At 37.4% G+C, this 27,367-nt stretch overlaps 1 protein-coding gene across 8 annotated transcripts in view; it reads left to right on the top strand.

The window, feature by feature from the left end:
* The window catches only part of TP63 (tumor protein p63), a 275,111-nt gene that overhangs the window by 234,956 nt on the left and 12,788 nt on the right, over positions 1–27,367 (top strand). For 4 of the 8 annotated variants that reach the window (XM_030932301.1, XM_030932290.1, XM_030932313.1 and 1 more), the window contains 6 exons: positions 7,516–7,702; positions 9,934–10,049; positions 11,082–11,191; positions 11,828–11,964; positions 12,568–12,650; positions 16,056–16,192. In XM_030932301.1, coding sequence (XP_030788161.1) covers positions 7,516–7,702; positions 9,934–10,049; positions 11,082–11,191; positions 11,828–11,964; positions 12,568–12,650; positions 16,056–16,192 — 770 coding nt within the window. Of the gene's footprint in view, positions 1–7,515; positions 7,703–9,933; positions 10,050–11,081; positions 11,192–11,827; positions 11,965–12,567; positions 12,651–16,055; positions 16,193–22,976; positions 24,419–27,367 lie in introns of those variants that run through there. The other 4 variants (XM_030932317.1, XM_010385855.2, XM_030932295.1 and 1 more) reach the window with 2 other exon arrangements.

Here is a 27,367-nt window from a genome sequence, read left to right as displayed (position 1 = left end):
AGTTATGAGGACTGATAAAAGATTTAAAAGAAATGCTTCACATATTACTCATGATTAAGAATTAGATATATGAAAACTTTGTGGACGTAGCTAAGAAGTACTTACAAGAAACCTGGTAGAATTAAATGCTCATATTAGAAAAAAACATGAAAGTCTAAAACGAATGATATATGATTCTAGTTCAAAAAAATAGCAAACTCAACTCTGGTTTAATTCTTGCAGTCACATAAAAGTAAAAATTAAAAGACTGTTTATAGTTGACATGATCATCTATGTAGAAGATCATAAGGAAGGCATCTAAAAAAGGTACAAGAACTAGTAAGTTTAGCAACGTCACAGGATACATGGTCATTATACATGAATTAATTATGCATAAAACATGACATAAAACACATTAGGAACAAAAAGAAATTTTCATTTTAAAAAGTACCACTTATAACAATTAAATCTAACAAAATATGTGCAGTACTTATACACTGAAAACTATAAAACATTTCTGAGTAAAATTAAAGATACTGTGTTTAAATAGAGAGATATCATATACTTATGGTTTAAAAGACACCACATTGCTAAGGTATCAGTTCTCTCCTAAAGGACCTTACATATTTAACATAATCTCATGCAGAATCTTACCAGGTATTTTTATGGAAATTGTAAACTGCATGTAAATTTTGTATGGAAAAATCGATCTAAAATAGCCAGAACAATTTTTAAAAAGAACAAAATTGCAAGAATCAGACTACCTGATTTCAAGACTTACTATAAAGTAGATTAACCCAGACAATCTGAAATTGATATATGGATAGACAAATAGATCAACAGGAAAGAAGGAAGTATTCAGATACAGACATGAACACATATGACAAATTGATTTTCAATAAAGAGTCCAAGGCAGCTCAACAAGGGAAAATATGCAGGTAATCTTTTCAACAAATGGTGTTAGAACAATTGAGTATCTGTTAAAAAGGAGAATTATAAACCCTTAACTCACACCATATACAACAATTGACTGAAAATATAGTTCTAAATGGAAGAGCTAAGACAATAAATCTACTTGAAGAAAATATAAAAAATCCTTCTAATGTTGGATTAGGCCAAGATTTCTTAGGATATAAAAAGCAAGAGCTTTAAAGGGAAAATATCGATAATTAAGTATTTTGGAAAAGCAGGAAAAAAAGTCAAGCTATAGTCTGGGAGAAAATATATTTTTAAATGTGTATCTGATAAAAGACTTGTAGCCAGAATACATAAGGGACTCCTAAAACTCAAATTAAGAACAAAAGCAACCCAATTAACAAATTACCCCAAATCACCAAAATTACCCAATTAAAAAATGGGCAAAAGACCTGAATGGATATTTCTCAAAATAGGAAAAGCAAATGAAAAATGCCCAATATCACTAATTAGGGAAATGCAAATCAAACTGCAGTGAAATACTACTTCAGTTTGAATGGTTATTAACAACAAGATAACTGTTAGTGAGGATGTGGAGAGGAGAGAACCTTTGCATGCTCTCAGTGGGAATGTAAATTAGTACAGCCATCATGGAAAATAGTAGAGAAGTTCCTTGAAAAATTAAAAATATGACTACCATATGATCCAGCAATCTCACTACTAGGCATATATCCAAAGGGAATAAACTCAGTGTGTCAAAGGAATATCTTCACTCCTGTGTTTATTGCAGCACTATTTGCAACAGTCAAGATATGCAGTCAACTTAAGTGTCCATCAAAGGATAAATGAATAAGAAAATGTTGTGTATATGCACAGTAGAATACTATTCAGTCAGAAAAACATAATGAAATTCTGAGGCTGGGCATAGTGGCTCATGCCTGTAATCCCAGTACTTTGCGAGACTGAGGCAGGAGGATCACTTAAGCCTAAGAGTTTGAGACCAGCTTGGGCAACATAGTGAGACCCTATCTCTACAAAAAACATACACCAAAATTAGCTTGGCATGGTAGTGCACACCTGTAGCCCTAGCTACTCAGGAGGCTGAAATGAGAGAATTGCTTGAGTCTGGGAGGTCGAGATTGCAGTGAGCCATGATGGCACCACTGTACTCCAGCCTGAGTGACAGAGCAAGAACCTGTCTCAAAAAAATAAAAAAAAGAAATCCTGGTCCTGTCATTTGCAACAACATGGATAAATCTGAGGACATTATGTTAAGTGAAATAAGCCAGGCACAGAAAGATGTAACCACATGATTTCACTCAAATCGAATCTAAAAATGTTGATCTCATAGAAGTTGAGAGTAGAATAGGGGTTACTAGAGGCTGAGAAGGGGAGGTGGGGTGAGGGGAAATGGGGAAAAGATGGGTCAATGGGTACAATATTACAGTTAGAAGAATAAGTTCTGTTCTATCGCACAGTAGGGTGACTGTAGTTAACAGTAATGTATTGTATATTTCAAAATAGCTAGAAGAGAGGATTTTGAATGTTCTTACTACAAAGAAATGATAAATATTTAAGTTGATGAATATACTACACATCCTAATTTGATCATTATACAATATAGACATGTATCAAAACATCACATTTTACCTATAAATATGTACAATTATTATGTGTCAATCATAAAATAAACCTAAAAAGTGAAATTTCTGTATTACAACAGGGGGAAAACAGTCTGTATTACAATTATTTTAACTTAAAAGGTACAAAATATTTGAACAGATACTTCAAAAAATATCAAATAGTTGTATAGAATTATATAATGTAAGTTTGTTTTTATTTTTATTATATATAAATATGAATGAAATAAGTACATGAAAATATGTTAAACATTATTAATCATCAGAGAAATGTTCATTTAAACCACAATGAGATCTACTGCTTACATACCAGAATGACATCAATTAAAATAACAGCTGACAATACCAAATGCTGACAAGGATATGAAGTCCTCATATATTGCAAGTGGCAATATAATATGGCACAGCTCTTTGTAAAACTATTTGGTAGTTTGTTAGTAAGCATACACGTACCCAGCAATCATATTCCTAGGTATTCAAGAAAAATGGAAATGGGCATCCTCACAAAAATTTGTACATGAATGTTCGTAGTAGGTTTATACACAATAGAAAAAAAAGGAAATAATTGGTGAGTCGATAAATAATGAAGTCTATTCAAAAATGCAGTGGAATGCTGATACATGCAAAAACCACAGATAAATCTCAAAAAGCATTATCACATAAGATTATATACTATATTTTTCCATTTACATAAAATTCTGGAAATGTAAAACTAGTGGAAGAAACAGGTACATGATTGTTGAGGCCAGGAGCTGGGGAGGGGATTAACTGCAAAGAAGCAAAAGATAATTGGAACAGGGATGGAAATATTCTATATCTTGATTGTAGTAGTAGTCACACAATGGTGTACATTTGTCAAGCCATCAGCTTTTGCACTTAAAAATTAGTATGCCTTGTGGAAAAGTATACCACATAAAACAAAACTCCCATACAAAGAAAGAATAAATTAGGCCTTAGAATGAAAGGAATCTCAAGTCAATGTTGAGGAGCAATTTAGAGGTGAATTTTTAAAATTCCACAGAGAAAGAAAGATAGTAAAATAAGCTATGTGTGTTCAAATTTACAATTTCTGCTGAGTTGAATCATCAAGGTATTTTAAAATCTTGATGTAAATCAGATTCTCATGTTCCAATCTTGCAGAAGCCTGGAAAATTGGAGATGATAGTGCTATTCTGCAAGGGATAGGGAAGTGGGCAAGTCTAAGGAATTGTTAATACACATAGACCAGGGAGACTGAACTTAGTACTGGATAAAGAAATAAAGGTCATCATGGAACAGATTTGCAAACAATGAAGTAAATAGAGTAGCAGAAATTTGGCTTTGTAAAAAGAAAAAAAGCGATTGTGCCAGACCACTTCAGCGCCTCTAGTTGCTGAATTGCAGGACTGGTAGTTGAACCAAAAGCAGTAAACATAATGCATCTTGGCGGTGGTCAGATATTTTGATTTAGTCAAATATGGAACCCTCACCACTAAAATTGGAAAATATGGTTTGCAGTACCAGATACAGTACTAGCTGAATAGTGATATCTAAATTGTCCTGGCATGATGTGGAGAACAGCAGAAAAAGAGAAGTGTACCACGCTGGGAATATCACTTTTGTTGTTGTTGTTGTTGCTTGCTTATTGCTTTTAATTCTTTTAGGTTTCAGATCCAGTGGGTACATGTTCAATATTGTGAGGTTTGTGCTTCTGGTGTACCTGTCACCCAAATAGTGAACATTGTACCCAATACGTATTTTGTAACCCTCATCCCCTCCTATCTTCCTCAATTTTTGGAGTCCTCAGTGTCCATTATTTCCATCTTTATGTCCATGTGTATCCTTTTCGGGTTTTGTTTTGTTTTTCATGTTTTTAGTAGAGACTTGATTTCTTCATGTTGGACAGGCATGTCTTCAGCTCCTGACCTCAAGTGATCTGCCTGCCTCGGCCTCCCAAAGTGCTGAGATTACAGGCATGAGCCACTGTGCCCAAACACATGTGTATTCACTACTTATCACCCATATATAAGTGAGGACACATGATACTTGATTTTCTTTTTCTGAGTTGTTTCACTTAGGATAATGGCCTTCAGCTCAATCTATGTTGCTGCAAAGGACATGATTTCAGGGAATAGCATTTTGAATTTTGAGTGATGATCATATGGTGTGTTTGAAGCATTAAAAAGTTTGTATGGGTAGAACATGGGGTGAGAAATGTGTGTGGGTGGGGATGGAGGGGTAGGGGGAGTTAGAGATAGATAAGGCCGCAATACAGAGGGCCTCATAAAGTCCTCAGTAAACCATGATAAAGAGCAAGACTTTATCCCTGAATTCCCAGAGCCAGCTGGTATAAGCGTCCAGGTTGTCTTCGCCCTAACCCAAAGTTTTTTCAACTCTATCACTTGTTGTGTCTCCCTACAATTAAATGATTAAACGATGTACTGAGAAATTAATAAAACTATGTTAAATAGACCACTTTTGAGCTCCATTTTAATTCTTGGAGAAGAGTATAAACATGGTAATTGATTCACAAAAGAACCACAATGTTGGAAACCAGAAAAAGGTAAACATTTGCATGGCTGAGTTAAGAGAACAGACAGATACGAAACTGTTATTGCAGGACTGAGATAGACTTATGCACCAGTTACTAAGCAGGTTCTTGGCCAAGTCCTTTCTGTACATTTATTTTCTTATTTATAAAATAGGGATAATAATTCAAGTCAATTATCTGTTATCTGCATTTCTGAAGTCCAAGAGCTCTGAAAATCAGAAGTTGGTTTGGTTTTATGTTGATTTCTTAGGTTTGTGGCACATTCATTTGATGGTGAAACCCAGGCTTTGTACTCAATCAGTGAGTGTGAATATTTATGAATTCTGCAGAAATAATGTTTGATCTTTTGGTGCTACCCTAAATTCTGCTGGATATATTTATATGTTGTACAAACTTTACTTTTTTTCTAAAATCTAAACAATTCTGGCTTCTGAAAATTCTGGCCCCAGGGGTTTCAGATAAGAGACGGTATGCTTGTAATACCTTCCTCTTAGGGTTGTAACAGGATAAAGTTTCTTAAAACAGATCTCAGTAAATGATGAAGCTATTATTATTTATCATTAATTAAGCTTAAAAATTGGATTCCCACCCCATCCCTGAGAATGAACAAGAATTAACATTTAATGATCCTTAATCTTATTCTTAATGCTTTTATACTTTATTCTGTCAAGCTTGATTTATAGTATATCAGTTATTAAAATGGCATGTGTCTCTTAAGAAGCTGTTCTACTCTGAACACTTAACCTTCATTTCTGCAGTCTTTACGTACTTGGAAGGATACTTTATTTGCCTTTAGGTATTAGTTGACAGACTTATTTTTCAGTCATCTTTCCTAAGGGTCATCTTATGAAATTCATGGTTAGATTATGCATTATATACCTCCTAACGAAAACACGAATAGATATGCTTATTTTCTTTAAGTTCTCAATAAAAGTAAGTTCTTAATATGTCATAAAACAATTTCTGTGTAAGTCATTAGTTAAAAGTACAGGAGCAAAAATACCCATCTAGATTTCATTCAGTGTTTCCCAAGTAGAATTTTATTTTTGTGGTTGAATTTTGGCATGTGTCCTATTTCTTCAAGCTATATAAAACCCTTTTGCTGTGTCTAATCCATGGCCTGCGGGCATGGAGGACTGATTTTGCAATACTTTTCTAGCACTGGGAAACTTTTAACTAAAAATTTCGTATGCTGGAATACTTGGAAGAAAAGGAAAGGTCATTTAAACAATACTGTATTTTTAAATGAAGAAATAAAGCAACATTTTAAATATGTGATTTTTGGTAATATACTTGCCATTAGAGAGAGTTAGGGTGGGACATATCAGTAACGAATCCGATTGCCACTATGGCTCTGGCCCCCCGTCTTTCCTCTGGGAGGATGTTAGGGCCAACTTATGATTGCAACCTGTGTGTGTTTATCCTTTGTTTGGATACATGTTACTAGGTGCCCCACTCTTGGCCAGCAATTCCAGTGCCTGGGTGGTTTGCCTGAGCAAAGTGCCTGAGTGGGTAGGAATGTAGGGATAGGGCTTTGACCCAGAGCACAGGGGTGATAAGGTTTACTATAGTTGTACAGATTAGAACGAAGGTTCTCTTCTGCTTCAGAAGTGGGAAGAGGAAGCAACACAGGATAGGATTTCTATCTGGTTCTAGGTCTCAGGCTTTCTCCACTCCATTTTGCCAACTCTACAACCAACTAACCACTACTGAACTTCCTCTCCCTGAAAAAGAAAAAATTTCACTCACTTGTGAGTGAGAAGATCTGCATCCAGATCCTTTCTGTGCCATGATTAGCTGTGCTATATCAGGCCAGGTGTTTTCAGGAGTTTATGGCAGAGTGGCCCCTTTCAGCTCTTGCATTCTGCTACCTATGACATTAGAAGAAAAGTGCAGGCGTTCAGGGGAGTTCTTGTTTTACAGTTTCAAGCGATCTGACCTCAGGCGAAATCTCGTCACTCTAACAGATATTCCATCTTAAAGAAAATCCCATGAACCGTAATTCCTATGAGTCTCTCTAAAGTATATTAAAGACTGGATTGATTATAATCTAGGCAGAAATTTGTCTTTATGGTTGTTGTTTAATATCACTCAGTACATGCAAATACTCTTCTTTCACTTAGTGTCTGGTCATCTATGAAGCTACTCATGGTATTACTCATTTAAACCCCTCCGAGCCTCAGCTTCTTCATCCTAAAGGAAAATAACAGGAAATAATGGCACAAATATGTTTTGATAAACATAAAACCTTTTGTAAACATAGGGTTTTATTTATGATAGCAAAAAACAATCTAATAACATTGACATATGTCACATCTATAGTGGCCAGTAGCAAACATGCAGCATGCAGTTATAAAAAGTGGACAGATTTTCATTGTTTTGATTTGGAATGTAACAATATCTCCTGTTGGTTATCTCCTTCCTTTCTCCACTGGCCCCCACTCTAAGCAGTATTCCACTGAACTGAAGAAACTGTACTGCCAAATTGCAAAGACATGCCCCATCCAGATCAAGGTGATGACCCCGCCTCCTCAGGGAGCTGTTATCCGCGCCATGCCTGTCTACAAAAAAGCTGAGCACGTCACTGAGGTGGTGAAGCGGTGTCCCAACCATGAGCTGAGCCGTGAATTCAATGAGGGTAAGCAGAATGTGAAGCTCTAACTGTCCAACCTCCTTGAAGGTCAACATTCTGTGGGTGTTTTGTTTGAGACCTACCTACCTGGTTCAGACTTCTGTACTCTGGTGGCAGATCAGTCTGCCTTTTTTTTTTTTTTTTTTTATGGCTGACAGTATCTAAGAATAATGATAAATAAATCCATGGCTTTCATAGTAGTCGAACTATTTGATATTAGTAATTACTAGATGATCTGAGCTACTGGTTATCTTTACTCCTTACTGCTCCCTTCTTTTTATTTTTCTTGCCTTTAAAAAAATAAGAAGAAGAGACTGGGCGTGGTGGCTCACACCTGTAATCCCAGCGCTTTGGGAGGCCGAGGCGGGCAGATCATGAGGTCAGGAGATCGAGACCATCCTGGCTAACACAGTGAAACCCTGTGTCTACTAAAAATACAAAAAATTAGCTGGGCGTGGTGGCGGGCACCTGTAGTCCCAGCTACTTGGGAGGCTGAGGCAGGAGAGTGGTGTGAACCTGGGAGACGGATCTTGCAGTGAGCCGAAATTGCGACACTGCACTCCAGCCTGGGTGACAGAGTGAGACTCCATCTCAAAAAAATAAATAAGAGGGTGCAAGGAGACTACATGGTAGCTGTTCTACTTGGCCCAGGCTACCATATCTTCAGATTTAGTGTTTTCCCAGAAAGATTCTCAAGTCTAGACCAGTTGAGAGCTGGAAGGGTAAGAGAAAGGAGCACCAAATGAAAGAAATGATGAAAAAAATCAGAAGAAGAAAGGGGGAAAGAAGATGAGAAGGCAAGTAATGGGTAAGGGGAATAAATAGAAGGCCTACAGCCTACTGTGGGCAGTCAAATAAAGGACTGGGAGTCGAGGGATGAGGTATCTTGAAGGCCACGTTTAGGCTCTCGGCATGAATAAGTTATGCCTCATATTCTGCATCTCAGATCCTACAACCATGTAGCAGAAAAGGTCGGTATTTCCAAGAGTTCCCTTAGATCTGATATTATAGTTCCATGAAGGGAGACTGAATAGAGAGTGCTGAAAAGTGGAAAGTAAGAACAGGATAAAGCATAAGCAATCCTCAGAGAGTACTGAGGGTGCCAAAGGTGTTGGGGGTTAGGATACTTTATAGAAAAAATATTAAAATGTAAAGATTGATAAATATAGAGAATATAATTTTAGAGAAAATTAATGGAAGAAGAAAGATAATGGATCAGAATTTAAAAGAAGAAAATAAAGTCAAAATACTCTTTAAACAACTATTTTTAATTTCGAGTCCTTGCTCACATGGCCACATTATCCATACCTTTGTGTCTTGCTTTTCACTTAGCAATCTGCCTTAAAGAATATTGCAATATAGATAGACTTCATTATCAGCCTACCTAACTTGGTATTTCACCAAGATAGCACACTATTTTTAAGTGTTTTCTCATTTTTTAAACATAATAATGGTTTTTAGTTTTAACCATACTAGATGATGCAGCAGAGAACATTCTGATAGACTTAACTTTTTACTTTTATTGAATGGCTTTTTTGACTGGGACTATGGGACTAAGAGCTGTTAGAAACAGCTTTACAGGTCCGACATCTTGGAGCATCTTCTTTCTTCTGGAGCTCTGCTAAGTATCACAATTTTATGAACCTTTACTCAGTCTCTTTTTTAAAAATTGCATCCCTTTTCTTATACCCAACTTGGGACACCTTCAGCACACAAATGCCAGAACGTTTCTTATCTTTATAATCAACACAATGTGTAAAAGTTGAGGAGGAGGAAAGAAGAAAAAGTGGAAGTCATATCCTTGCTGTCTTCCGCTTCTCCGTATATTTGCTGCTCAGACTTTTGGGCGGCATTTTCTCAGTCAAACTGATTTTTTAAAAATTAATTTGCTTCTTTCCCTTTCATTTTCCAGGAAGCTGGCAAAATTTCCTCCGTGGATGAGGTCAGAGATGTAGTTATAGAGTTCCATAAAGCTTGAATCATTAATCTTAAACTCCAAATTATAGGACTGTTCCCTTAAATATAGATGTACATTCCAGTCCTTTCTGTTGCTATAAAGGTTAAGACACCTTCATGTATTTGATATCTTGCTACGGAATCTGTTCCTTTCTTCAAGGATGCACATTTTCTTTACAGACTATTTCTTTTGCCATCAACATCTTGTTCATGCAATTTCATGTTATTTTCTTTATTTTTAAGGTAAAGAACTAACTCTTTTATCATTTTCTGCTCTGCAGGACAGATTGCCCCTCCTAGTCATTTGATTCGAGTAGAGGGGAACAGCCATGCCCAGTATGTAGAAGACCCCATCACAGGAAGACAGAGTGTGCTGGTACCTTATGAGCCACCCCAGGTAAAAAGCAAACCAAACCAAAACACAACACTCTATGGACTGAGCAGACTTGAGAGAACATCTCTGTCAGCAACAGGGATGTTTCTAGCATCTATCACTGTCATAGTTCTTGTCATCAAATATGTAATATTTTTGTATTTTTTTCTACCTATTCTCCACATGCTTTCCCTTCAGAATATCTAAATATACACTGAATTAACTTGGTAACACGGCTCTGTGCCCATTTTCCCATCTTAAGGGCAGATAACAATTGAACTGGCAATTGGGTGTATACATGGGATTGTTTTATCCAACTGGCAATTGGACGGGTAGTGGATGTGCAACAGTAGTGGATACAAGTGTTACCGTAAGTGGGAAAGCCCAAGAGGGACCTCTTAGCTAAAGTTTGAATGAACAGATGATAGATTTGTAAATCTGTTAGTGAAGCAGAGTAGTGTGGTTGAAAACACACTGGTATAACAGAACCCAGGTTCTTTGGTTTGCTGGCTTGCTGTGTGGACCTTCGGCAACTCTCTCTCTCTAGGCCTCAGTTGCCTTACCCATGACTAGGTACTTTGGACTGGATTATTTTTAATTCTGAGAACATTTTGAGCTCTAAGATGTTATTAATGCAAGTGTATATTCAAATCTATATTGTACCGTTTTATCCACATAGGGGAAATATTCTTGGAGCATTGCTACTGTTTTTGGCAATTATTCCCAGTTTTCCCTTTTCAGTGATATTCCTGAAGGTGGTAGAGCCTATTTGAATTACATGATGTGGATCAGCTTACAAATGAACAGGATCAAAGATCACAAAATCTGTTAAAGCCTGTCTCACCTAATGTAGTGTTCAGTGTTGCAAACATTAGCTTTAAGCTTCCCTGGAGGCAAGATGAAGAAAAACCTACCACAGGGTTCAGAGTTTGCCCTTTTAGGAGGAAGCATATCACTTCATCAGAAGTGGAATTCCTTAAATAGAGGGAAGAACTGAGAGGGAACAACATCAGTTTAAACCATTGCTAACACAGATTATTTTCCCCTTGTTTTCAGGTTGGCACTGAATTCACCACAGTCTTGTACAATTTCATGTGTAACAGCAGTTGTGTTGGAGGGATGAACCGCCGTCCAATTTTAATCATTGTTACTCTGGAAACCAGAGAGTAAGTGGCATACGTAAAAATTGTCATTCTACACAAAAAATCACGAGCAGACGGCAAAGTGAAATTGTGGCTGCTTTATCATTAATTTTGCATGTAAAGCGGAGAGCTTGTCCTTTGTGCTTTAAATCCTTGCTACAAACAGTTACATAAAAGATCTAAGAAAGTGGAGACAAAGGAAGGTGAGTAAAGTTAGAGGGGAAAAAAGAGCTACAAAGGTGTGCAGTCACTTCATACCTGAATTCTTGACATTTGACTGGAATTGTTCTGATTAGACAGTGGTCCTCAAGGCATTTGACCGTTTTTTTTAAGTTTGCGCTGCCTTAGGGGATTTTATCCTGAGACATCCACTGGCTTAACTCAAGTTTCCTTCAAAATATGTAGCTAAATACAGCTGTTCAGCTAATAGCTTGGAGGCTCTTTGGAGAACAAATGGAATGTTATTTACTAATATTACTTGTGGCATGTTAGCACTTTTGTGTTCTGCCAAGTACTTTTGGGTCCATTCTCAAAGCCGCCATGGCTAAGCTGGTAGTACATTAGCGATGGCCCATGTGGGAAATGGAACTGGGAGATCTCCAGGGGACTTTCCAAATGCTTTGAATTTAACTCTTTCTTCCCCTTTATTCTAATTCCTAGTGGGCAAGTCCTGGGCCGACGCTGCTTTGAGGCCCGGATCTGTGCTTGCCCAGGAAGAGACAGGAAGGCGGATGAAGATAGCATCAGAAAGCAGCAAGTTTCGGACAGTACAAAGAACGGTGATGGTACGAAGCGCCGTAAGTAGATGTAGTGGCCAAATGGGGTAGGGCTGAGTCTACTCCAGATGTTGGAGAATGGGTGATATTGGAGAAGCTGCATGATAAGACCTGTGACCTTCAGCAGCAAGTGGGACGTCAGCCCTCAGAGCCAGTGAGAATAGGAATAGCATTGAAGTGGGCTCCAGGCATGTCCCACAGCTTTACACAAGCAAGTAGTCATTGTGACAATGTCTTAGTCCAGGGAGTCGCAAAATGTGACTTCCACACCAGTAGCATCAACATTATCTCTTCACAGACACACACCGGCAAGATACGGGGTTTCCTGCAACATTACTTAAGCCAGAGGGTATTTCCCAGCATACTGAATTTCTTTTATTTTTCCCCACCATCCTTCCACCTCCTCATGGCTAGGATCACAATCAATGTAAAAACAATTGTCCCCAGTTAAATGGATGCTTAGGAATAGAGCCTCTAATCTTACACGTGTTGCTGGTACTACTGTCTGTTTAATATGTATTATTAAATCTGATTAATATTAATATTTAATTATTAAGTATATTTAATATGCATTACTGCTTTAGAAATGTTCCCAGGATGAAACTTGTATTTTTCCTCCACCAGCGTTTCGTCAGAACACACATGGTATCCAGATGACATCCATCAAGAAGCGAAGATCCCCAGATGATGAACTGTTGTACTTACCGGTAGGTCTCCCTTGGGTGTTCATGGTGGCTTCATTTTAACTTTCTTTGAATGAGCTTTGACAGTATGATCGTCATCTCGTTATCTGTGACAATGGGAAAGGAGGTGTCTTAGTCAGTTGAAACTGTACAACAAACTACCCTAGACTAGAGGGCTTGTAAACAACAGAAGTTTATTTTCTAGAGTCTGGAAGTCTGAGATCAAGGTGCCCCTCTGGTCGGGTTCTGGTGAGAGCTCCCTTCTGAGTTGCAAACTGCCGTTTTCTCCTTGTATTCTCATACAGTGGAGAGGGCTAGAGAGCTCGCTAGGGTGTTTTTTTGTTTTTTTGTTTTTCCATAAGGGCACAAATCCCATTAACGAAGGCCCCACTCTCATGACCTAAATTACTTCCCAAAGGACTCACCTTCTAATGTCATCACAATGGAGTTAAAATTTCCATCTATGAACTTTGGAAGGACACAAACTTTCAGTCCATAACCGGGATGGGGGAGAGGGGTTGAAAGCTGGTGATACACAGGAGAGAAAATATTTATTTTTTTAAATTAGAATATTCTTCTTTCTCTGCACAGTTTTGGACTGTGTTACTAGCATGAGATTCTCTACTTACCTACCCACCCAACTAAAGCTAAACTCCTAATAGAATTTTTCTTACCCAAATATTTAAAGTTAATTTGCCCTTCAGTATTTCAGAATGATAAGATTATCCTAGGCAGCATGGCCATAGAAATTTAGGCCTAACATTTTGTCAGAAAAAGTTCACAAAATTGATAATGCAGCAATTATAGCCCTGACTTTGATGTCTTTTAGGCAGCACTATAAAGAAAGCCAAGCAAGGCAGAATCCTGAGTTACAGTTGGCCCTCACTATCTGTGTGTTCATATCTGCAGATTCAACCAATCACAGATCAAAAATAGCTGGAAAAGAACAACAAAAAATAATAATACACCAATCAAAATAATACAAATATAATAATATAGTATAACAACTAACTGCATAGCATTTACATTATATCAGATATTATAAGTAATCTAGAGGTAATTTGAAGTATACAGAGGATGTGCATAGGTTACATGCAAATACTACACCATTTTATATAAGGGACTTGAGCAACCTAGGATTTTAGTATCCATGGAGGCCAGGTGGGGTGGGTAGTCATAGAATCAGTGCTCTGCTGATACCAAAAGACAACTGTATATGTGAATGGCCAGAAGTCTTAGCCCAGTTATTATGTAAGAACCTCATTAATTCCTACAAGGGACATTACTTCTCTTGAGATCACTAATGAGATCACTTTATTAGATTCTGGTGGTAGTTAGTTGAATTCTTATTGCATTAGGTCTTTGCCATGTAGGGTGGCAATGACATTTTGGTGGCTGGTATAGCCCTTGATGCCATCTAAAGTGACATGAGACACAGCCAAGCAGGGCCAGGAGATTTAACCATGAACTACTACCCTGGGATTGAACTAACGAAACTCAACAGGTTTAGGTGTGCTGCACCTTCTTCCTCATCTTCTTTGGGTCCTGACTCTCAGGGGAATAAATTCCCAGTAGACCAATCAGATGGGGAGTTAGCTGAGATTCTCAGTGTCTTGTTTCTCAAGCTATAAATGGAAACTGACTTGTGACATTAAAGTAAAACATTACCCTGATACACTAAATATTCCAAAAGTCTTAATATGTTTTCAGCTGATAAAACAGGAACTGCTTGAAAAATTATTTTAAAATTTCAGTTTGTACTAAGAAGGAGGTACCCTTCTTAGTGTTACGTCTCAAGTTGAGAGAAGGCTTAGTCTAAATAACTTATGGGTGAGGAAAAACTCCATTAATTTAATATGTATTTTGTTGGTTTTTGGTGAGTGGCAAATGTGCTAGACCTTGAGCATTTAGAGTTCAGTAGGACACAATTCTTACTTTCAACTACCTTGCCTTCTATTGAGGGCACAAGCAGTTATAATGTAATAAAATAAACATTTCCCAGATCAAGGTCTAGTGCTGTGTGAGTACACAAGAAGTTCCAAAGATGCAAACTAATAAGAGTAAGATCAAGAAAAGCTTCTCAGAGAAGGGGCCCCACAGCTGGGATGAGTAAGAGTTCATTCAACCAAAGGTGGAAAACATCTTTCATTTCTGAATTCTGACTAATTCTGCCTTTCCTACTGGGTACGGCAACTGGCGTGAGGCAGGTAAAGTGCCTAGGGTGCAAAATTTAAATAGTCCCTCACTCCCAGGGCAACATACATGTGTGCTAAGTGCCTCTCTTGCCTCACTCTAGTCCTGGCCCTGCTTATCCATTGGTTTGTTTGCTGTTGTTTTTTTGAAACAGGATCTCACTTTGTTGCCCAGGTTGGAGTGTAGTGGCAGGATCATGGTTCACTGCAGCCTCAGACTCCCAGGCTCAAGCAATCCTCCCACCTCACCTCCCCGGGTAGCTGGGACTACAGGTGCAGGCCACCACGCTGGCTAATTTTTGCACATTTTGTAGAGAAGGAGTTTTTTCCCAGGGTGGTCTTGAACTACTGAGCTCATGCAATCTGTCCCCCCCCAAATAGCCGGGATTATAGGTGTGAGCCACCATGCTTGGCCCCTGCTCGTAACTGTAAAAGCTTTTAAGACCTTTTTAAAAAAAGATTATGAGGTACTCTCTTAAAGAAACCTATTTTATCGCACATGAAAACTTTTATCCTATCAGACATAGTTACAATCTATTCTTATTTTCTGTAGTAGTTTAGTTTTATGAAGGTGTTGCAAAAATGGTATTGGTAAATATGAATCATCTCATTGCTCATAAGATAAATATAGGATTAGGTTTTAATGCACCTCTGGTCACATACATTTCATCAACAGATAAATATAAAACTTCATTTGTTGTGTGTTTCTGTTAAGAGACATTTTATTTAATATATACTGTTGACTCATTAACATCAGACTCGTGGCCAATTAGCCTTATAACTCCTGCCTGAATGAAGTTTCTCTAACACACATATTTTCTCCATAAGGCATGGAACAACCTTCTCCTACTTAGGGACACTAGATAGCACTTCCGCACTGTCCTTGAGGGTCTTTTTAAATAACAAAATCACCAATGAAAAGCACAAAAATGTAAAAATGTAGTGCTAAATAGATCATGTAAAGAATGTGGGTTTACGGCATAAGAGCTACAAGATGACAGGGCATCTCCTTGTTCGAACTCAGCTGGGAACACGCACAGGTGATTCAAATTTTTCATCACTGCACAGGTCTGAATGACCACAAAAGGGTCCAGAGTATTGATTTTCATGTTACGAATAAACGTTAGCAAATAAACAAATTGCAATTACGGAATCCTCGAATAATGAGGATTGATCACACTTCTAACAGTTCTACAGCTTTTCATATTTCCTTCTTTCCTTCTGCTCACTTCCATAGGTTAGGGGCCGTGAGACTTACGAAATGCTGTTGAAGATTAAAGAGTCCCTGGAACTTATGCAGTACCTTCCTCAGCACACAATCGAAACGTACAGGCAACAGCAACAGCAGCAGCACCAGCACTTACTTCAGAAACAGTGAGTGTATCAACGTGTCATTTTAGGAGGCATGAGTGAAGGTGACTTTATTTAGATCAGCAATAGGGTGATTGATGGGCAATGTGGAACATAATGGGAGATAGCAGATTGTCATAGATTGAGATGACCTGGTGTGGCAACCTTTTTATGTGTCTTATAACCTTCCTTTGGGAATTCCGCTTATGTTCTGAAATTAAATACAAACCATTTCTGGTGAATTGCAGAGAAACTCACACTAACAGTTAGTTCTCTTCTCTATATGCCTGACCCATACACACTAACAGTAAGTATACACTCTATTTGGTACTAATGTGTATATTTGAAAACATGAAATCATTTCTCATCCCAATGGATTGTCTTGTAAATCTCCTGGGATGCACACTATCCACTCTTGGGAATAACATTGTAGACCCAGGGATAGCAAATAGGCTTTGCTATAACATAAAGTGGCTTGTTTGAATGCTGTAGTGAGAAGAATTCTGAAACCTAGTGCATAATAATTGGGGAAATATCTGGGTGCTGAAGGATAAAGTAGCATCATGTTGCCATATTTTAGCATCTCTGCTCTAGATTGTATTCCGGCAGTACAAATTTTTATATAAATCAAGCCAGATTTTTCAAGTATATTACCATGTACATATAACCTATTTGTATGTTAAGCTTTGCCTTGAATCTTGGATCTTTCATGATGTTATTTTATGACTGACTAGAATAGTTCTTATGAAAGGATGAGAGGTTGACCAATCAGGACCCTGTTTATATTTACCTTTCTGTGGTTAAAAATAATCACTGGTTTAATTAAATATTATATGTGTCCTGGAAGTATTGTCAGGACTGTAGATAAGTGTAAAATATATACATTATGAGCCCACTTGAGTAATATAGACTTTCAACTTCATACTTTAGGCAAAAAAGAAGTCAAAAACTATCTTCCAGAGGTGAAGATTATGTTTTGCAATAGAAATACAAATGAACAATAAAAATGGTTATTTTCTATGTTATTAGCTGTTGTAGGGAGTTAGCTATGGAAAACGTAATAAAGAGGGCTTATTATTATTATTATTATTATTATTATTATTATTATTAAGTCTCGCTCTGTCACCCAGGTTGGAGTGTAGTGGCACGATCTTGGCTCACTGCAATCTCTGCCTAGCAGGTTCAAGTGATTCTCCTGCCTCAACCTCCCAAGTAGCTGGGATTAGAGGCGCCCACCACCATGCCCAGCGAATTTTTTGTATTTTTTGGTAGAGACGGGGTTTCACCATGTTAGCCAGGCTGGTCACGAATTCCTGCCCTCAGGTGATCCACCCACCTCCGCTTCCCAGAGTGCTGGGATTACAGGCATGGGCCACCGTGCCTGGCTTTATTATTTTTCTTTAATCAATATGAATGTATCTCTGATGGTGAAGAAACATTTTCTGAGCACCTGTTGTCTACAGGGTGGAGTGGACGGCAGGGAGAAAAGAAACACACTCTCTGTTCAGAGGACTTTACACTATTTGAGCATCCAAGATCCTTTTTGGCCAGAAGGGATCTCACCATGTACTTTTAGCATAAAAGTTTTGCAAATTTTAATGGTATGGCTTTATTTGTAAGCCCGAGCAGAAAGTTTAATCATTAAACACAGAGTATTCTGAAGGCGAATTACTGTTGCAGGCACAATTTCCATTGCTAATCAGATGGATGTTTTGGGATGTCAGATGGAAATATATACTAACATAAGTGAAAAATGACTTAGTTTTTATAAAATCTTACAACCAGGATCAAAGAAACAGGCCCGTAACATCATTTATAGACCCAGGAGGGATATCTACCTTTCCCAAGGGAAGCATGTCATGGTATTAAGAAACACCCCCAAATTTCCTCCTGTTCACTCTAGAAGCTTGACTATACCAAAATGACCCCCAAAGAATCACTAAGTAATGTATCATGCTGAACTAGTCACTGTTCAGTTGGCTTTCCTGTCTTTTTTTTTTTTTTTTTTCACTTAATAGGGAAAGATCTCAAATGTAGTAGAGGAATTGGCAAGCTGCTTTTTGTAAAGTCCTGGTAGTAAATATTTAGATTTTCTGGTCTATATTGTCTTTTGCCAACTACTCAGCTCTGTGGTTGTAGCACAAAAACAGCTGAAGATAATGCATAAAGGAAAGAGAATGGCTGTTCCATAAATGGAACTTGCTTTATGGACCCTAAAATTTGAATTTCATGTAATTTTCACATGCCATGAAATATTATTCTCCTTTTGATTGTCCCCCTACTAAAAATTGTAGGCCGGGTGTGGTGGCTCACACCTGTAATCCCAGCACTTTGGTAGGCCGAGGGGGATGGATCACGAGGTCAGGAGTTTGAGACAAGCCTGGCCAATATGGTGAAACCCCGTCTCTACTAAAAATACAAAGATTAGCCGGGCATGGTGGTGCGTGCCTGTAGTTGCAGCTATTTGGGAGGCTGAGGCAGAAGAGTCGCTTGAACCCGGGAGATGGAGGTTGCAGTGAGCCAAGATTGTGCCACTGCACTCCAACCTGGGCAACAGAGAGAGACTCCATCTCAAAAAGAAAAAGAAAAAAAAATACATATATATATAAACTACTCTAAGCTTGCTGTAGTTTGATAGTCTGTCTTACAGATAAATGAGGTGGTTCTCCTTTCATTGCTTCTTGAGGCTCTAATTTTGTTTGATAGGTGTACTTGGAAGTTAATATGTATATTCCAAACTGGAAAGGTATTAAAAGATTTTAGGAAATCCTAAAGTGGTTTTTCAGGTGGCATTTCAGTATCTAATAAAAACAGCACCAGCCTTGAACAGATATCTTTTTTGTCTGAGAAAGTGAGGCATGCCCATCCAGAAATAAAATGCAGTTAATGACAACCTCATTGTCAGATGAGGCTGGAATAGTTGACTTGATTCACGTCACACGTTCTTATTGAAGATCTGCTATGTGAAAGCATTAAGGATAGAAGAGAGAAAGATGTAACTCCTGCCTTCCCATGGTCTACAATTTAATGGTGAATTTCTAACCTTAACATTCTGAGTTTGAAGAAAGCTCTGGAAATTTATTCTCAGCATTGTGCAAGTTAATAGGACAATTTTAAACAGTTTCCGTGGATCATATGAGAAAAAGAATAGTTTCATGTCATTGTTTTAGAGACTTGACAAGCCAGGAGGATTGACATCATTCAGTTCAGGGACATATGCTAAATGTATTTGTTTTTATGGCATACACGAAAATACACAACCCTCTTTTTTTATACCAGGAGTATCCCTTGCTTATTGTTTGACTAGCTCACATTGCTCTAAAGGGAATTTTTAATTCATATTTCATAAAATAATCTGTGTCACCAGAGCAGAAAACACATGTTAATATTGTGTTATTTTTAAAAGCACACAAGATTTTAGGGACATATTTACACTTTTTTGCATGTGTGACCACAGATAGATAATAAGGAACTAGCAGCTTCGTAGTTGCCTGTGTGTTCATTCAAATGTGTTATATGCATGCTTTTGAGTTGATATCTCACAGTTGCAATAACTTGTGCATGAAAATTAACAGACTGCAAAATTAAATCTTTGCAAAATATAGACATTTGGTCTATTTGGTCTATTTGGTCTAATAATCTTTGTAACATTATATATACATGGGTCTCCAGTGATTGATACGCATCTATATAAATCTTTCAGTTGTATTCTTCAACTGAGTTTTTTTAGCTCTTATTTTCATGCAAATCTCCAAGAAAGAGCATGAATGACTAAACAAAGAAAAATGAAAATCTAATTTCCTGGCAATCATTTGAAAAGAATAAATCAGCTTGGAAAATACCTATAATAGCCTGTGATTTTCTTTCCAAAAATGTAGTACCAATTTTATGCTGGTAAGGAATCAATTTTGTATTTTTCTTTATAGTAGAGGGAAAATTAGTGGGAAGAGAATGTACTTTCTGTAAGGTGGCACTACAATATTTTTTACCTTAATTACTTCTATTAGGTTCCCACTATGTTTTCTTCTGCTTGCTTTTCATTTGTGCATGGTTTTTCTTTTCTAAAAAATTTCTTCACAATTACCTTCATGATCATAGGTTTAATGGAAGATAGACTTTGCAGAGTTGCTGTGAATCAAATTGTTACAGATACAAGTAGGCTTTATACTATGAAGAAATGTGATTTTAGTTAATTTGCATATATTGGAATAAATATAGAGAGTTATGTGTCTAGATGCCAGAATCTAATGGAAAGACAAATCGGACCTGTCTTTAGACTTCTTGCCTTCATATTATCAAGGGGCATTAACAGTTAAGACAGATTTGCAGAAGCCTCTTGATACCTGTTTAGCAATGTTTTGACTTCTGTACTTCAGATCAGTACTATTTCTTTTTCATCTTTTAATAGTTTTCCCTTATTCTTGGCTTCCAACATAAAAATGAGGCCGACATTGCTTTGTTACAGTTTGGCTTAGGTTAGCTCTTACTTTCCTCTGGAAATTTATTTTTGAGCTTCTACAGGATGAATTTTATTTAAATGATAAAACAGATCTGTGACACCCTGATGGGCCCTTAGTGTTTCCTTCTCTTTCATGATTAGTTGATAATTGCGGCTCATTAGTAGCACAAGTCAGAGATTATTAGAACAAAGCAGGATCTTAAATCCATGGTTCCAGCCCCTCACACCATAGCCAGAGAAACTGAGGCTCTGTGATTTTGTAGCCAGTTTATAATGAAGTTCAGACTAGAATCAGATTTAGAACACAGAGCTGTTTGTAATGTTGTGTTGTGCTTCATTGGCAGTTAAGTAAGTAGTTAATTATAAAACTTAAACATCTACTTTCATTTTTCTGTCTCTTTTTTGTATGATTGTTTTAGAGATGGAGTCTAACTATTTTTCCCAAGCTGGACTTGAACTCCTGGGCTCAACCAATCCCCTGCCTCAGCCTCCCAAGTAGCTGCGGACCACAGGCACACCCCACTGTGCCTGGCATGGTTTTCTGACTCTGTTTTCAGTTACTTGGGATTTATTCTTGTAGATTCAGTTTAAAGTCCTGTATCTTTAAACTTGTTTGGCAACGGTTATCAAGAATATTGATATTTTGTCTCAGACTCATGTATCCAAGAAAGAACCAGGCAATATTTTCAGGATTATTAACGTAGAAGAGAGAAAGGTACACAAATCTCCAAACAGACAGAAAATGTCAACACCGTATTTCTAGGTTTGACAGAGAAATCCTCCACGTTTCCAGAATATCTGTTTGGAATTACCAGCTTCATAGGTTAAAAACAGATGAATATTGATAATTTCATATGATTCACCCTTATTGTTATTATGGAACTACACAAGCTTTTACAGTTTACTTTTTTTTTTTTTTTTTTTTTTTTTTTGAGACAAAGTCTTGCTCTGTCACCCAGGCTGGAGTGCAGTGGCGTGATCTAAGCTCACTGCAACCTCTGCCTCCTGTGTTCGAGCAATTCTCCTGCCTCAGTCTCCTGCTTAGCTGGGATTACAGGCACCTGCCACTATGCCTGGCTAATTTTTGTATTTTTTTTTTTTTTTTTTTTTAGTAGAGATGGGTTTCACCATGTTGGCCAGGCTGGTCTCAAACTCCTCACCTTGTGATCCGCCCGCCTTGGCCTCCTACAGTGCTGGGATTACAGGTGTGAGGCACCGTACTCAGCCTACAGTTTACTTTTGAATTTCATAGTTACGAAGTTTTCAGGGCAGCGATTTATTATCTCTGAATTGGTAATGAAGAAAAAACTCAAATACATTACTTTTGTAACTTCTCTCACCTCATTGCGGAATCAGGCTCAGTCCCAGGTCTTACAGGTCTTTAGTTGGCTGTACATTGCTTCCCTATCCATTTTTATTAGGGCATATTCTGTTAAGATGATATGAATTCTTGCTGGTGACATGGTTTACTGAATCCTAGCATTAAGCAAATAAAAATGGCTTTGTCCTTTTGAAAGTCATAGCCAAATGTGATTCAAAAAGCCAATCTGGGAAACAATTTCCAAACAGTTCATGAGTTTGCCCAACTTTTAGCAAAATAAAAGTTTATTTTGCTATTTCTGGCATCCTTGTGGCATAAATAATTTCTTAATTATGCAAAAAATTGCTTTCTTGGGCTTGATATATACATTCATAGGCCGAGTTTGTTACTCAAAGGATTAAGGTATTTATCTGTCTCAATCTGGGAATATCCAAAATACTCATTAAACAGTTCTTTGTAAATGCATGATGACACAGGCCCCATTCTGATAATATCATATTTCTCCATACCTCACACTTAGGCTAGACAAGAACTGTAATGAGGGATAATAATTGACCAGATGACATTTTACAAAAGATTAAAGTTTATTCTTCTTTTACATTCCTTTTTTTAACTAATTGAGTCCGGTAAATCATATGCTAAGCACTGTGTTAAATACCTTGATCTACCTTACCTCAGTGGTCCTCGACTGAATCGCCTTGTGTAACTTGTTAAAAATATGTTTTCCTGGATGCCAGCTTGTGTTGGAAGGGAGCCAGGAAAATGCATTTTTATAAGTTTCACAAGTGATTCTGATGTTTATTTCTGTTACTACAGCCTTATCCCATTTCTTCCTCATAAAAATCTTGAGAAGTCTCAGTAATTTTAAAAGAAGATCAATTGGAAGAACAAAAATAGCTTTTCAGGCACTCTATTCTGTCTATACTATGATCATGAAGGTGTAAGGAGTGTGTTTCTGTATTCAATTGATTTGAATAGATGAAATCCTAAGCCTTCATTGTTTTCTTTTCTCTGGTTCCTCTCTGCAGTCTCCTTTCAGCCTGCTTCAGGAATGAGCTTGTGGAACCCCGGAGAGAAACTCCAAAACAATCTGACGTCTTCTTTAGACATTCCAACCCCCCAAACCGATCAGTGTACCCGTAGAGCCCTATCTCTATATTTTAAGTGTGTGTGTTGTATTTCCATGTGTATATGTGAGTGTGTGTGTGTGTGTGTGTGTATCTAGCCCTCATAACAGGACTTGAAGACACTTTGGCTCAGAGACCCAACAGCTCAAAGGCACAAAGCCACTAGTGAGAGAATCTTTTGAAGGGACTCAAAACTTTACAAGAAAGGATGTTTTCTGCAGATTTTGTATCCTTAGACCTGCCATTGGTGGGTGAGGAACCACTGTGTTTGTCTGTGAGCTTTCTGTTGTTTCCTGGGAGGGAGGGGTGGAGTGGGGAAAGGGGCATTAAGATGTTTATTGGACCCCTTTTCTGTTTTCTTCTGTTGTTTTTCTAAAATTCATAGGGAAGCTTTTGAGCAGGTCTCAAACTTAAGATGTCTTTTTAAGAAAAGGAGAAAAAGTTGTTACTGTCTGTGCATAAGTAAGTTGTAGGTGACTGAGAGACTCAGTCAGACCCTTTTAATGCTGGTCATGTAATAATATTGCAAGTAGTAAGAAACAAAGGTGTCAAGTATACTGCTGGGCAGTGAGGTGATCTTTACCAAAAGTAATCAACTTTGTGGGTGGAGAGTTCTTCTTTGTCTTCTTTGTGAGAACTTTCATTATTTGTATCCTCCCCTCATGTGTAGGTGGAACATTTCTTAATGCTGTGTACCTGCCTCTGCCACTGTATGTTGGCATCTGATATGCTAAAGTTTTTCTCGTACATGAAACCCTGGAAGACCTACTACCAAAACTGTTGTTTGCCCCCCCCCCCCGCCCATAGCAGGTGAACTCATTTTATGCTTTTACTAGAAAGACAAATCCACCCCAGTAATATTGCCCTTACGTAGTTGTTTACCATTATTCAAAGCTTAAAATAGAATTTAAAGTCCTCTCACAAAATCTGTGATTAATTTGCTTAATTAGAGCTTCTGTCCCTCAAGCCTATCTACCATAAAGCCAGCCATATCACTGATACTGTTCAGTGCATTTAGCCAGGAGACTTATGTTTTGAGTAAATGAGATCCACGCAGACATGTGTTAAAATCAGTACTCCTGGACTGGAAATTAAAGATTGAAAGGGTAGACCACTTTTTTTTAATTCAGAGTTTAGAGAATCTCTGTTTCTTTCCATTTTAAAAACATAAGATAATAGCATAAAGACTTTAAAATTTTTCCTCCCCTCCAACTTCCCACACCCAGTCACCAGCTCTGTATTTTCTGTCACCAAGACAATGATTTCTTGTTATTGAGGCTGTTGCTTTTGTGGATGTGTGGTTTTAATTTTCAATAAACTTTTGCATCTTGGTTTATCTTGCAGTTTTTTTGTTTCTGTCTCTCTCACTTTTTTCCTGTTAAATACTAGAATATTCTCATGTAAGTGCTTGAAGTAGCACGTGTAGGTCTAAGGAAGAAGAATAATAATAGAATCATTACTTTGTTCCTGTGTACATTTCTTCTGTCAGTATTCAGTGTTTTTATTTAAGATACTCTATATCAAGGTCACCAATCGTAACAATGAACTCAGATGCCTAAACTAACTGAAAAAATACTTTAGCCCTGTGAGTTTTAAAGTTTGTCATAGGAAGCCAGGCACCATAGAATCATTTATTGACACTCCTGACAAACTTCCAGTTGTATGTTAATTTGCTAAATTTTCTAAAATGAATTTGAATCAAATCCAAATGTTTTAAATAACATGGTTTCTGTGACATAGACATTAGCAAATATTTGGCCAGAAACCAACAGCAGAACCTATGTCCAATGTTTTTTATTTTATTTTTTAGTTATATGTTTTGAGCCTTCAATAATTGCTTTGAAAAGCTTCATAAGAAGTTCTAACCCCCAAAAAACTAGTATTTTAGATAAATATTTCAGGAAAAAAATACCTTTATATTTGAGATAAAAGTACATTAGTAAAACCAGATGCTCCTGTTATATTTGCAAAGTGTTTTTCAATTGGTCTAATAACTTTGATTCACAAAGCCCTTAAAGGATTGGTGAGTACGTTTTGTTTTTTGATATTTGCTTTTTCTTTCAGAAGGATTTTTCTTTTCTTTCGGCCTATTTTTAAGTAAGTTTTTGGTGTGTTTATAATGACTTGTATATAAATGAACATATTTGAAATGATGGAAAATATTAGAAAATTACAGTTTTCCCATCTAGAGAATAAATGCTGCACTGTCTTTAGAAGCCAGATAACTCAGCTAGAGAGAAAAGTCACAGGCAGGCATTACTGGCTAAAATTGAGAGAAGACACGATTCTTTTTCTGATAGTCCATGTTGCCCCCAATGCTTGTTTTTTTCCTGATCTTTCTCATAACAGGGATGCTCTGCTCTGCCTTCAGTATCCCTTTCCGCTCCCAAATTCTTTACTCCAGAAATGGTTTGTTGAAATGATTTAGCCTAAGCTATCACCAAATCCTACTAGAGAGTTGCTTTTTAATTAGCGATGGAAGATTTTGGCCAAAAGAAGGAATCTAGTGGAATTCTGGGCATCTCAGTGGTAGATAACGTAACTTGTGTCTTTGCAGGAATTTTGATATTCTACCACATAGATAGTCACTAGGGTTGGAACCAGAAAACCTGACTTCAAGTCCTGATGTCCTAAAACCACTTCTCGCTTTTCAATTTTGAATTTTATCCTTCAGAAACTGTACAGAAGCTTATATTGTTAAAAGTTAAGAACTGGGACTTGGCTTCAATGGGATTTTTCTTCAAAACTAAAAATACGTGAAATATTATTTTCTACATCTCTGTTACACCGAATTCTTAGAAAAATCTAGTGAGGCTCTAGAGAAAACAACCTGAGGTATACACCTTATGATTTTTTTCTGCAGAAAGCTGGATTCTTTCTTTTTTGGGTATTTTGGGTTTTGAATAGGGGAGTAGAGTGTAGGCAAGAAAACCAGAATGGTACAGGTCCTGTTATTCTTTTGAACACATTTTCCTTCTCTTTAGTTTCTCCAGAAATTTTTGGAATATTTCATCTAAGAACTGTTACATTAAATTTGTATTTAAAAAAAAAAAAAAAAGGATTGTTCTTCAAGGCTTTCAAATTGGCTGTGAGTTTATTCAGCCTTGCTTCCTTTTTCACAGTATATAGAAGTTATCAGAATGTTTCTTTTAGTTCAGTCATTGTGAAATTAATCATAGACAGAGCACCTTGCTCCCCTTCCTTGTGGCTTTAAAACTCACTTTTACATTAAAGGGAAGGCATTCCGGATTTCTGACCTTTCCTGACTGTTAGCCCCATTCAACTGTTCACCCTCATTTCTGGATATGTTCAATTAAGAATCCAACTCACCTCTGGCCACCTCCTCCTATTAATTCTTACATCGTTAACTTCTATCCCATGGGCCACACATCAGAGTGTGAAATATTCGGGGCTGGAGGGAAAGAGTCAAAGACGCTGATGTTTCCTGAGCACCTACAAATCACTGGACCCTGTCCAGGGCTGTCACGTGATCTCATTCTTAATAGAAATCTTCTAGAGTAGGTATAATATCTGGGCTACAGGTTAAGAAAATGAGACTCAAGAGACTTATACAACATCCTGCGTCACTTAGTTTGTGTTAGATCCAGAAGGCGACCCAGATGTTTTGATTGACTTAAAATCTATGTTCCTTCTTTCTTCATCTGTGGTTTCTGACCTACCCTCCTCAAATTAGTGGCTTATGATGAAAAATGGTAAATGAACTGATAAGATAGTCAAAAATAGTAACCACAAGCTAAAGAAAGCAGGAGGTTATAACAGGAATTGTAAGAAGGAATTTACTCTGAGTGTCCAGAAAAAAATGCAAAGCTTTTAAATGTATTTTTATTTTTCCAATTGCAGATATTAATATTTCAAGCCCTGCTATTAGCTCTTACTGTACATTTGACTGGTTTGAGAAGGGACAGATAGAGAGATCTCCTTAGGTTACAGAGGACAAACTGCATCAGGAATATGGGCTACCTGGAATCTTAGGTACTTTTCAGTGAGCAAAGAGAATTGAAGAAACATCAGCTGGCAGAGAATCTCTTTACTGCCTTGCCCCATGCTTTCCTATACTCTGATGTGGACTAATGGATGATCCTAAGTATAGCCATGTGTGCTGACTCTTTGGAAAGGCTCCCCCACAGGGACGGAGTGGATTCAGAAGTGCTTGGTAGTAGCTGGAGTTACCTCCTTTGCCCCTGTTCCATCTTGGTCTCCTACATTTCTCTTACTACTTCATCTATTTCTTGTCCCTATAACCTAGAAAAAACAATAGGTGCCAGGAGACC

Source organism: Rhinopithecus roxellana, chromosome 1 (assembly GCF_007565055.1).
Source record: "Rhinopithecus roxellana isolate Shanxi Qingling chromosome 1, ASM756505v1, whole genome shotgun sequence".
Taxonomy (NCBI): domain Eukaryota; kingdom Metazoa; phylum Chordata; class Mammalia; order Primates; family Cercopithecidae; genus Rhinopithecus; species Rhinopithecus roxellana.
This window is presented reverse-complemented; position numbering and strand designations above follow the sequence as displayed.